This window comes from Rhinolophus sinicus, chromosome 2 (assembly GCF_057876585.1).
Source record: "Rhinolophus sinicus isolate RSI-liver-muscle chromosome 2, RSI-T2T, whole genome shotgun sequence".
Taxonomy (NCBI): Eukaryota; Metazoa; Chordata; class Mammalia; order Chiroptera; family Rhinolophidae; genus Rhinolophus; species Rhinolophus sinicus.
In genome coordinates this window covers 121,779,686-121,792,455 of record NC_142502.1, presented here as the reverse complement: position 1 = coordinate 121,792,455, position 12,770 = coordinate 121,779,686, and the positions used below count along the sequence as shown (strand labels likewise).

The following is a 12,770-nucleotide window of genomic DNA, read 5'->3' as shown; positions in this document are numbered from 1 at the left end:
TAGTCAGGGAGCTGCTGGACAGTTGGGGGAAAGTTTCATACTGGCGTATGGGCCAGTAATCATCCAGGTCAAACAGGGGAGCTCGTGGAGACTTGAGATGAAAATCAAAAGAGAACTGTATAACCAATTCTCATGTGACGTCCTTCTCATGTTCATCAACAAGTGGGACTGTTTGTAAGTTATGTTAGTTGACAGTTCTAAAGAGGGAAGTAAAACGTAACACAGCCACAAATTCTATTAATGAGCACAGTTCTTATGTTTGACTTGTACATATCTGTTCCAAGCCCTTGAAAATGGGGACCATCTTGCATATGTATTTTGTGAAGCAGTGAGCACAGTGTAAAGTTCAGTGATGGCTAAATAATGTTCGCCATAGAGAAGTAAAGGGTATGCATGGGACCTAGGACCCAGCAGTGTGACTTCTCCATCAGATATGCTTCAGAGGCTTAAATGGTTCTTATTTCTTTCCTGCTTTCCTATGCCATCAACACCAGATGCAGTAAGTCCCTAGGACCTATGGATATCCCCAACTCAAGGCTTGTCCATTCCTTTCTCATTATTAAACAAGTTTGAACACTCATTTCTCACCCCAAGTACTGCAGAAACTTCCTGTCCATTCTACGCCAAGTCTCTTTCAACAGAAACCAACCTTCCATTGCCGTCAGATTAATTTTGCTTGAAAAACATTTTCATTGTTAATACCCCACTCATCACTCTTTGATGGCTCCGCTGACCTTCAGAAGAAAGGCTAAATGCCTCAGCTGGAGCCTCAATTTGGCCAGAAGCTAGCCCTGGCCCACTTGTCTATCGTTATCTTCCACTAATTCCCCAAATTGGATTACTCAAGCTCCTCATAAAACACACTTCCTCCCATCTCTGGCCTTGGGCTCACAGCATCATCTCATGTCAGGAGTAGTAGTACTGATTTCCTTTTTGGCAGTGAATGTGAGCATTTTTTTCAGGGGCCTCCTCCTCCTGGAAGCCCTCATTGTCCCATCCAGCAATGAGTGAGCATTCCTTCTAAACAGCTTCTTCAGCTAAAATCGTGCATTTCCCTCCTATCTTAGTTATGTTTACATGTGTCTCTATGCACTATACCCTTTGAGACTCCCCTACGATACCTAGCCTGGTGCCTTGCACAGAGTAGGGGCTCAATAAATGGCCATTTACTGATTCTTAGCGCAGTCTTGACAATTCTAAGTAGCTGTCTCTTTTATGAATCTCTGGCACCCGCACTGGAGGCCGGCATCCATGTGTTTGTTTATTTTACTTTGTTTTCATAATAATGATTTTTGTCCTCCCCCCATCTTTTGAATAGTTGATCATCAAAGCACCTACTACATACTTGCAGGATTTGGCATACTGTTATTGCTAATCAATGTCATGATGGTAATGCTGAAAGTGTTCTGGATTGAGGTTATTCTGCTCTGGAGAGACATAGCTAGACCTTACAAAACTAGGAACGGTAAGTGGCAAGTTTCAAGCTGTGCTTCAAAAGAAGAGGTCCTACAATGGCTGTTGGTTACTTGTCTATGAATCTTTTACAACCTATGCTTTGAAAACCAGATTCCCTGTTGCTTGCCAGCCTATGATCAGGAAATCTTTTTGAGTCCACTCAGAGGCCATTCTTCATCCCATCTCGTCACTCTCATGGTTCTGAGATTCACCTCATCAGTTTAAACCTCTTCCCCCATATGATTGCTGTTCTTACTAAAACCCCAGTAACAGACTGCCCCAAGCCCAGAAAGGTTTATACATTTGGGAAAAGGTGTGTTGGTAAAACTTGATGGAATTTAACACATTAAAAAAATTGTTCCTGTTTTCTACATGTGAAGAGGTTAGACAGGTTCGTCAGAAACCAGGTGTATTTTATCCCAAACTCTGTTCCATAGAGTCTTAACTCTGTACTTAATTACACACAGGAAAGAAGATAGTTTTGTCTGCTAAATATGAATATTATTCTTTCACTTAGAGGTAGATATACTTTAGATTTTTCCATACGGTCCATTCGCCTAGGTCTAGTTGTTGGATTTGTGGGAAATTCAGATCCTTTAAGAAACTTTACTTGCTTGCCATGATTAGCCCTTTAGCATTTCCACTTCCCTAGGGAAAATGTGGGAGAAAGAAAAGATGAAATTGAGATCTGCCCAGCACACTATGCCTTATCTATGACTATACATAATTATTAATACATAACTGATGAAACTTGACAATATGGTTTAAACTAAGCTAGACAGGCTCTTGCCTGTTCTCCATCATTCAGTCCGAGACAGTAAAAAAGAGGACTTTGGGATTAAGATGTATTTCCTGACGACATTTTGTGGCAATAGACTGTTGTCATCATCTTTAGATTCTAGACTATTTTGGAGGATGGCATACAACAACTATAAAAGTTAATGATGAATGTCTACTAAGAGTCAAATGAGAATTATTTAGAACCAAGTGACACACTTGTACTTCTTGCTCTCATTTTCAGATGGGAAGGTCTATGATGCTTATGTTATCTATCCACGGGACCAGAAAGATCGTCCGGAGGCGATCAGTGCTGTAGAGTATTTTGTTCACCAGATTCTGCCTGATGTTCTTGAAGATAAATGTGGCTATAACTTATTCATTTATGGGCGAGATCTGCTACCTGGAGAAGGTAATACTATCAATATACGTCAGGCACAGACATTTACTTCATGAAAAGGATGAGGGATAAGTGGTCTTTATCCCCGATAAGGAATTACAATCATTATTCCAGGTCTTGAGAGCACAGGTGATAAATACTGTCCAGAAGAAGGAGATACCTATTCTCTGCTCCTCCTGTCCCCAGTGCCGCCCTGATCATCAGGTCTTCACAGAGTGTCAGGGATGTGAAAACAGGGCAAGGCATCCTGGCTCTGTGGATTTAGCGGGACACTACCCCCACTTTACTTCCCAGGTCCCCCACTATTATTATCTGACATCTCTCAATTTCGCTAGAAGATTTGAAGGGAGACTTAAAAACCAAAGAATTTTGTTGTAATGTCCAGAGTCATTGGCTAAAATATTTAAACTCAGAGAGTTGTGTGATTTCCCTTATATTGGTGAAACATTTGCAAATTTATGTTCTCACAAGAACAGGTAGAACTGTATCTTCTGTTTCTTAATATTCCTAGTCGATTTCATGTACTTTGGAAAGTTGTGCCACAATGCCAGCATTTCAGTAGTCCTTCTTCTCTTCCCTTCATATTTGTGTCACATGCCTATGGACCCTCCTTACCCTTCTCGAATTCCACAGAAACCAGAGAGCATGTGGAATGTGGATGAGGCAGGGTCATCATGAGCCTAAGTCCAATAAAGTTAATGTTTAGCAGACTGAATGTAAACCAGCATTCCTACTGAAAAGAGGGGTTCACGTGCCTATAGATTTAAAGGTACTCACAAAAGGTGCATTTGATTTATTCTGGAATATTTGAGTACTGTTAATTGCCTAGCAATGGCTTGGGAGACTTGTAAAATGTACAGTTCAGGAAAATGTAACTCAAGTCTTCTCTGGAGGCTCTCTTCTTCCCCCAGGCCCTTTATTGGTGACCCGTGAAAGTAGAGTGATGAGTTGTGGCAAATGCCCTTTTCATGTTAAATGACTGGGATTCCAGCTGTTCATGATGTCACACCATGTGCTATATCTGGCCGCAAGCTCGTCATCTCTTCTGTCTCAGGTCCATCGGCCTCAGTTCTAGTTACTCCTCTCCCCAGCCAAATAAGAATGCTAGCTCACAGATGCTCAAGCCGGTATTGCCTCTGTGGTGCTGTTTTTCATTTGAGAAGGTTTCTCACTTCCCCTCCCTCAAGTATGTTCTCTGACCTTTCCCCAACCCAAGTACAGTGGTACTTCGGTTTTCAAACATAATCCGTTCTGGAAGACCGTTCGAGTTCTGAAACGTTTGAAAACCAAGGCACAGTTTCCCTGTAGAAAATAATGCAAAATGGATTAATCCATTCAAGACCTTTAAAATCAACCCCTAAAACTGCAAATTTAGCATGAATTTTACTATCTAATGATACCATAGATCCATAAAATTTATGGCATTCGTAAACCGAAATGTTCGTCAACGGAGACGTTTAAAAACCGAGGTACCACTGTATATCAAATCCAACAAAACAACATGAAACTTCACTCTTTCCTTAGAAAAAGTTATGACTGACCAGTGCAGCATATTTCTTCCCATGCTAGTTACATTCCATCTGCTTCTTCAGATCAACTTTGCAACCCCCTCCATCCAGTGGCCCTGGGTGGCTGATCATATGGAGTTCATCACTCCCTTGCTCTCTGCTCCATACAGGGTTTGGCCAATGGGAGGCACTGGCACATTTTAGGGAAGGAGCACATCCTTGCCCCTTCTGGGTGGGGTTTCCAGGGTAGCTGTACTCCTCTCTCCTGGAGCAGGGCTCCTATCAGCTGGCCTTCCTCAGGCCTTTTTACTCCTTGGTTGCTATAACTGCTTCCTCCCCTGCATATTGGAGGGTGTAATGGCTCGCTAATACTACCAGCTATGGGGTTCTATACCATCTCTTGTTGATTTCTCTTGGCTCTGTCCACATGTTTTATAGACTGTCCTTTCATGAAACCCTCTTTCGTCAGCCTTTTTGAGTGTGCCAAGTTTTCATTAAGATCCTGACTGACACAGGTCTCTTTCTGGCACTATTTATAACAACATTCAGTTCCTTATTTCAGACTGTGGGAATTGGCAGTCTTTTAGTCAGCACTCTCTAAGAATATCTCGAGTTGTTCAGTTCATGGTTGGGTTTCCTAATTGTGTTGTCACCTCCTTGCAGTGAAAACTGGGTGTTTCACATGTTCTTTCTATAGCCTCCCAGAAGTTAACTGAAATCTCCATGGAGCTGGTTCTTTATAAGCCTGACTTGTTAAGGGAATCCGTCTTCCTTAAGATTGTTCTAGTCTGGATTGAATCAGCTTCTAAATCAGATATTATTAGGGGATGAAGTGGCCGTTAGAGTCCTAGAGACGTTAGTCTGTTCAGAAGAACAAGGGTTCCTGAATTTGCATTCTTTAATGTGAGCGTTAAACTCCTAAGCCCTGTTAAACCATGGCAGCTAGTGTCTTAAAAAGATAAAATGCAATTAATGACACTGAATTCTGTCTCCCCTACATACCTCTACATTCTCATTCAACTTGAAGGCCTCTGTTTCAGCGAGGGAAAGAATTCTCCCGCCAGATTATAACACTAACATTTTTCAAAAAGTTCAGAACATCGATGACCCAAGAATGCTGTTTCGCTAAAAATAAGACCTAGCTGGACAATCAGCTCTAATGTATCTTTTGGAGCAAAATTTAATGTAAGACCCGGTATTATATTATATATTATATTGTTTTAAAAACAAAGTCTTGTATTATAGTAAAATAAGACTGGGTCTTATATTAATTTTTGCTCCAAAAGATGCATTAATGCTGATTGTTCGGCTAGGTCTTGTTTTGGGGGAAACACAGGATTAGACTTAAAAACGCTTTGACAGTAAACCTCCATGTCTTTTGTTGGTAGATGCGGCCACCGCGGTGGAAACCAACATCCGCAAGAGTCGGCGGCACATTTTTATCCTCACACCTCAGATTTTACACAGCAAGGAGTTTGCCTACGAGCAGGAGATCGCCTTGCACAGCGCCCTCATCCAGAACGAGTCCAAGGTGATTCTGATTGAAATGGAGGCTCTGAGCAAGCCAGGCGGGCTGCAGTTCGGCGAGTTTCAAGATTCCCTCAGGCACCTCGTGGACACGCAGGGCACCATCAAGTGGAGGGAAGACCACGTGGCCAACAAGCGGTCCCTGAATTCCAGATTCTGGAAGCGCGTGAGGTACCACATGCCTGTGCCAAACAAACTTCCAAAAGAGCCTTCTAATTTGGCTTCCTTGAGTGTGCAGGGGCAGTCGTGCTAGCGCGGATGTGCTAACGTGTGAGCTCTTCCTGGCTGGACTAGAGACTGGATGGCGAGGTGAAAGAAGTAGGAAGGACAAGACTACTCAGGTCTCAGTTTTCATTGAGAAACTTTACTCCCGTTTCCCTGACTTTGGGTGGACAAAAAACTGCCCTTCCCCCCACCCAATTTCGATCCTTAGTCCCGCTCTCTCCACCCCACATTTCCTTCCCTTCTCTTTTTCTGGTCTTTCTCCAGTGTGGCCTGTGATCTTTTCCCTGTGCCCCTTTCCTCTTTTCTCTTCCTGTGCTCCCCCTCCTTATTCCTCATCAATATTCTACATTTTGAACATCCAACTCAGAGTTTTAGAGTTAAATTTTCAGGTAAGCTGGAGGAACACTCAGATTTCCCTCAAGCAGAGTGTCGGTAATAACGCTTGTTCCCACATTCTCAGATTTATTATATTTTATTTGATCGAATGCTTAGCTTTATGTCTAAACATTACCTGTTTTTTTTTGGAGCACTTTACCCAATTGCCCTTATCATCAAGTTTATTTTCAGTCCTACAATTTCTTTCATAGATTTTTATTCTCTTTAGAAATATTTTTTCTCACTATAAAAATGATAGTGCAGTAAGTATAAAAAAAGGAAATAATAAAAATTATTCACAAATCCATCATCCTAAGATTATGACTTTTAAACATTTTGGTAAATTTGTACTTTTAAGAAAACGTAATTTGTACTTAAACATACAATCTATACAGCTGAGATCACACAATGTGTAGTTTTTATATTTTTTCTACATAATATCATGATCAAAACATTTGACATGTCATTTAAATTTTAACGTTTTAAAATATTCGGTCGCCCATCTCATGGTTGTGCTACAGTCGTCCTTCCTGATTACTTGTTAGATACTTAAGTTGCATCCAATTCAAATAGCCATCATTATAAATAATTCTGCAATGACCATATCAGTATCTCTTATATCTCCCAAGTACATTTTTTTTTTAATTTAAGAAATTTTGTTTGTTGTAACATGTTTATGAAATTAGTTGGGCATTTTGACAGAACTGTTTTGGCAAAACTGAAGCGAATCTGCACAGTCAAAGCCACTCCCATCAGAACAACCCTGGAGTTCACATGACCTCAGGGACCACAGAGCCCATCAGTGGATCCAGAGCTAAGGCTGAGTGTGCCCTCAGGCTGGGAGTCCTGTTACAGCTCATATTTTCCAAGTGGCTGGACATTCTACCCTCAGCTAAACTGTTTAATAAAGTGTATTTAACTTCCGTATTTACCTGAAAACAAAACAGAACAAAACAACTGCACTCTAGACCCTTGACAGGGACTATAATCTTGAACTCACTGTCATTCAATACCTTGCAGAATCTTGCCTGAAAAGAAATCCTATTTCTGGAAGGTTGCCTAATAGATCTATAACTACTCATCCCTCTAGGTACCCTGTCATCTAAATCTCTACTCCCTGGCTTCGTGTTGCCAGATAAAGAGTAAGACATGAAGGACAGCTGAATTCAGAGGATGAAATTTCCCCTGAAATTCACATTTACTTGGGCGTCTTGTATCTTTATCTGCTACACCTGCTTACCTTACTCTGGTACATTATTGTACTCTTGTGTGGTGACATCTGATCTTTTTTGAATTACTGAAAAATTAGCCAATGAAAAGGATCAGTATAATTGATTGGTTAGCATCATAGAATTTGGAATCAACAAGTCATTTTCTGTGCAACCATTAGCAAGTTACTTACTTTACTTCTCTAAAACCTACTTACCTTAAGTGAAATGAGAATAATCATACCAAAAAAACCTTTGCATTTCTGTGCTAATCTAATGAAAAAAAAAAAGTGGTAGTATTTGGACCAGAGTACGAATTCAATAAATGGCAATTGTTGTTATGGCACTTGGCTGTGTTTCTTGTAATGTGGATTATACTCCATCTCTCTCAACGAGAACCTCTAAAGAATAAATTCTCTCCAGCCTCACTATTAGAATCAATGTGTCTTTATTTCTGCTTCCCCACCCAGTTTGAATGACAGATGCATTATTGATTTACAGACACAAGACATTTTGGAACTGATTTTATTTCCCTCTTTACAGTAGCTTCTTGAAAGCATACAGACAAATCTGGGATCTTTCTACAGCAACTGTATAGAATATCATTAATAAGGAATTTATAATAATCTCTTTGGTTCCAGAATATATTTGTTTTTGATTTGCTCCATATTTCTTACTTTTAAATATATTTTAATTCTATATCATAAGCTTCTTTGCAAATATTTAATGAACATTTGCATTTTTTAAACATGCACTATCTCTCTGGGAGGGGCAGGGAGAGGAAGGGCTGCAAAGGAAAGTACACAGGTGAGTAAGACACACATCTTCTTACCTTATGGAGTTTAGAGGCTGCTGTGGGCAGGTGGAAGGAAGAAGGAAACACTTCAGAGAACCCAGACAGGGCTAACCGGAGGGGAAATGCTGACATGGTTGAGCTCTTTTCTCCATCATCCCTTTCTCTAAATTTGCATGCCATTTCCCACATCACCTGGGCTCTCTGGGCCTCAGTTTCAGTAACGGAAAAATTGGAGGATGGAGAAGAAGAGCTTTGAGGCTTCCTCGGCTCCAATAGCTTGTGATTCCAAGCTGCACAGTCATAGAGAGGAACTGCCAGATGACCTGGCTTCTCATACCAGCAGTGCCAACTTCTCTGTTTCTTCATCTGTACAGTGAGAGTAATAGATGCTTCACCTATTGCACAAGGTAGTGTGAATACCTTGTTGAGTGTCTACCACATGATTACGGTGAAAATTCCGGTGAATTATACTTGTTGAGTGTCTACCACATGATTACGGTGAAAATTCCGGTGAATTATAAAAACACAAAGAATTATTTTTCATTGAGTCAAGTTGCATACAATGAAATGCAGGCCCTATGTTATATGAGTTTTGACAATTACACATATCTGTGTAGTTATCACCCCAAATAAGATAAAAATATTTTCATCACCATAGAAAGTTCCTTCCTTTCTCAGAGGCAAAAATTTTTCTGATTCTTATCTCCATGGATTCATTTTGTCAGATTTGGAAATTCATATGAATAAAGTCAGGTGGCATTGTGACACAATGCAACATTTTTGAGATTCATCGATGTTTTGCCTGTGTGAGTACTTCGTTCCTTTGTATTACTGAGTCATTTTCCATCATATGGCTGCACAGCAGTTTGTATAACTATTTCCCTGTTGATGGATATACGGGTTTTTCCCATTTATAGCTATTATGAATACGGCTACTGTGAACATTCTTGTGGACATATGTGTTTATTTTATTTTTTGGGTTCAATTCCTAGGACTAATCATAGGTATATATTTAATTTTTTAAGAAAATGACAAATTGTTTTGCAAACTAATTGTACCATTTTGTATTCCCTGTAGTGACCTATGGGATTTCTGTTGCTCCACCTCCTCACCGATGGTTGATATTCTCTGGTTTCTTTTTACTTTAGTTATTTTAGAGGGTGTTAAACGAATCCTATTCTGGTTTAATTTGCAGTTCTCTGTTGATTAATGATGTTGAGCCTTTTTAACACTTTTATTAGTCATTCATATATCCTGCAATGAAGGTAAAATCTTTTGCACATTTTAAAATTTTGTTGTTTCTCTTTGTATTATTGATGTATATAAATTATGTTATATTCTGGATACAAGTTCCTTTTCAAATAGACATAAAGTGAGAATTTTTCTAGGCTTTCCTACTCATGTTTTTAATATTAATGAATGGTTTCATTGAATAGCAGACATATTTAATTTTGATGGCATGCAATTTAACGATTTTTCTTACATGGTTAGTGTTTTCTGTGTCCCAGCCAAGTTTTGTTTTGCCTACCCCAAGCTCATGGAGATAGTCTCCTATGTATTTTTTATGAACTAGTTACAGTTTCAGATTTTATGTTTAGCTCTATGATCCATTGTGAATTAGTACTTGTATATAGAATTAGGTAAGGGTCAAGGTTCATTTTTTCTTCCATAGAGATACCCAATTTTTCCAGCAACATTTGTGAAAGACTTTTCTTTCCCCAATGAATTGACATAGTGCCTTGGTCAAAAATCAACACACTATGTATGTGTGGATCTATTATTCTACTCTATTATTTTCCATTTATATGTTCATGCAAATATTACACTGTGAAGATTACTACTGCCTTACTGTAAAACTTCAAATTAGTGTAAGTCCTCTAACTTTCTTTTCAAGATTGTTCTAGTCTAGATTGTTTGCAGTTTCACATAAATTTTAGAAACAGCTTCTTAATTTCTTTGAAAATCCCTCCTCAGATTTAAATTGGGATTGCATGAAATATTTGGACTCTATAACCTATAGCTTTTAAAGGTGTATGGACTCTATATAAACTCCACAGTTTGTGGAGATTAGATATCTTAACAGTGAGTCTTCCAACCCTTAAAGGTGGTGTATTTTCCCAGTTACTTAGGTGTTTCCTTTCTCTCAGCAGTATTTTGTAGATTTCATAGTAGATAGCTTATACATCTTCCAAAGGATTCATACTTTGGTATTTGTTTTATGCTATTGTAAATGGTATTTCTAACAAATTTCATTTTCAAAATTTCCATTAAGAATGTATAGAATTACAGCTGAGTTTTGTTTATTGACCTTGTATTCCATGGTCTTGTTAAACTCACTTATTTCCAGTACTTTATATATATATATATATTTCAAAAGGTGACCTACATAAAATTATATCCTCTGTCAAAACCAGTAGTTTTATTTCTTCTTTTCCAATCTTTATGCCTTCTATTTTTATTTATTTACTTAATACAAAATGATTGTCCTAGGCGAGAGCTGATACCCTTATCTCGTTCCCCAGCTTGTTCCCCAAACAACAAAGTGTTTCACTATTAATTATGGAGTTACCTGTAGGTTTCTTATAGATGTTCTATCAGATGAAGAAAGTTCCTTTGTAGTCTCAATTTTCCAAGCGTTATTAATCAAGAAAGGGTGTTGACTTTTGTCAGATGCTTTTAAAATTTCATTTACTGAAATAATTATGTGATTTTTTCTTTTATTATTATAGTTATTGTATATTATACTATATTAGTATTGCATGTATTATATTTATCATATGATTAGTTATTTTGATTGGATACAAAGAATGGAAATCACTGTCTCATTAAATCCCCTTTCCTGGTCAGCCACGATTTCATTCTTCATTTTTGTTTGAAAGATCCAATTACAGACCAGTCTAAAAATGTATCCTGAGTTCTACCACACTGTAGAAATTTAGGAACACACGTTCTCCTTTGGCCTCCTTTCTTCTAAACAGTTTAAAGTCCCCATTCCACAGCTCGACGCCCCTCTCAAGGGTGAAACCCCAACAATGGAGAAACCCCCATCCCTGAGGTTAATCAGAGGCCTCAGGACAGACCTGAGACCTCAGTGCTCCTGACAGTGACCTCCCCCTCACCTCACTTCACCGCAGGGACGGTTCTGTGTCTCTGGGACACTTCCTGAGCTTCTTTCCTGTCCCCACCCCTCCCCCAGCCTCTTCCCTTAAATGCAGATGTAGCCGCTCTGCCCCGCGCAGGTGACCGACTCCTCATCTTACTCTGGTGCACAGCGCTCGGCGGCCTGAAGGGTGCGTCCGAGCAGCACCAGCGCGCCTCCTCCCGGCCCTACAGCTCACAAGGCCACCACCCACCGCCCCGAAGTCCCGGGAACCGCGGCGCGTCCCGGGGCCAGGTCAAAGCGTCGGATTTTTCAGCTGCGCCGTCGCCACCGCGATCCAGTCGCTCTCCGAACTCGTGGGCCGGCGCCTGGGTAGAGGAGCAGCTCTATCCCGACTCGATAGCTCCAGCCCGGGAGCGCCCCAGCCCCGGGGTATCCCCGCCCCGGAGCACCTTCACAGTGGGGGGTCTTCAGGACCAGGAGCAAACCCTAGACGAGGAGCACTCTGGATCGGAGCGTCCCCCGACCAGGAGCTCCCTATGTCGAGGACGCTACGCGGTACCCGGCGCAACTGCCCACCCGCTCTTTCGCCAGCCGAGCTTCCAGCCTGCTGCTAACAGACGCCTTTCCTTTCTTATGACTTTCTGTTCTTTTTCTTTGTTCAGTCTTCTCTAGTTGCCTTATCTCTTTAATCACACTTGCCGCTCCTCTCTTTCGTTTCTTTTTGTCACAGTGCTAGGGAAGCAGCCTGTTGCTGTTTGCCACCTGCTTTCTGAACTGTCTCCCCCATCGCCACCAGTGTGAAGGAGGGACAGCCGGCCCCGCCCCAGCCTCCACGACACCAGTCTGAAGGTAAGGACAGCGCGGGGGTGCTGCCATCTGTACCCCCCTCCCCACTGCTCTCTGCCATCTGCCCTGGGGCAGGGGGCAGCTCACACTTACCTGGCAGGAACTCTCTCTATGTATATATCTATATCTATCTATCTATCTATCTATCTATCTATCTATCTATCTATCTATCTATCTATCTATCTATCTATCTATCTATCCATCCATCCATCCATCCATCCATCCATCCATCCATCCATCCACCCACCCACCCACCTAGCCACCCACCCATCCATCCATCCATCCATCTATACGTGTATATATGTTTATATATCCGTGTATATATAATTTTAAATATCACTTATTTATGTGTATACAGACATACACACACCCATGAATAATGGTGAGACAGCATCATCAACTTCCCCTGATAGTATTGTTTTAGATGTTAAAACATTCCCCCTTTCTTTTCTGGAAAAGCGGGAACAGCTAAAATAAGTGATAATTTTCATTTATTAAGTACTAACTTTGTGTCTAACACTGTGTACAAAACATTTGGATGCATTGTTTT

At 40.5% G+C, this 12,770-nt stretch overlaps 2 protein-coding genes across 10 annotated transcripts in view; both read left to right on the top strand.

The window, feature by feature from the left end:
- Positions 1–7,903, top strand: part of IL33R (interleukin 33 receptor) — a 66,033-nt gene extending 58,130 nt beyond the window's left edge. For 3 of the 4 annotated variants that reach the window (XM_074332458.2, XM_074332459.2, XM_019753804.3), the window contains 3 exons: positions 1,319–1,465; positions 2,477–2,644; positions 5,529–7,903. In XM_074332458.2, the coding sequence (XP_074188559.2) occupies positions 1,319–1,465; positions 2,477–2,644; positions 5,529–5,920 (707 nt within the window). In that variant the 3' untranslated portion in view covers positions 5,921–7,903. The remainder of the gene's footprint in view (positions 1–1,318; positions 1,466–2,476; positions 2,645–5,528) is intronic. The other variant, XM_074332461.2, reaches the window with a different exon arrangement.
- A 3,594-nt stretch (positions 7,904–11,497) lies between these two features.
- IL18R1 (interleukin 18 receptor 1) overlaps positions 11,498–12,770 on the top strand; it is a 39,155-nt gene continuing 37,882 nt past the window's right edge. For 2 of the 6 annotated variants that reach the window (XM_074332465.2, XM_088795999.1), the window contains exon 1: positions 11,499–12,223. The gene's annotated coding sequence lies outside the window, so the exon portion shown is untranslated. Of the gene's footprint in view, positions 12,224–12,770 lie in introns of all 6 variants that reach the window. The other 4 variants (XM_074332463.2, XM_074332464.2, XM_074332462.2 and 1 more) reach the window with 4 other exon arrangements.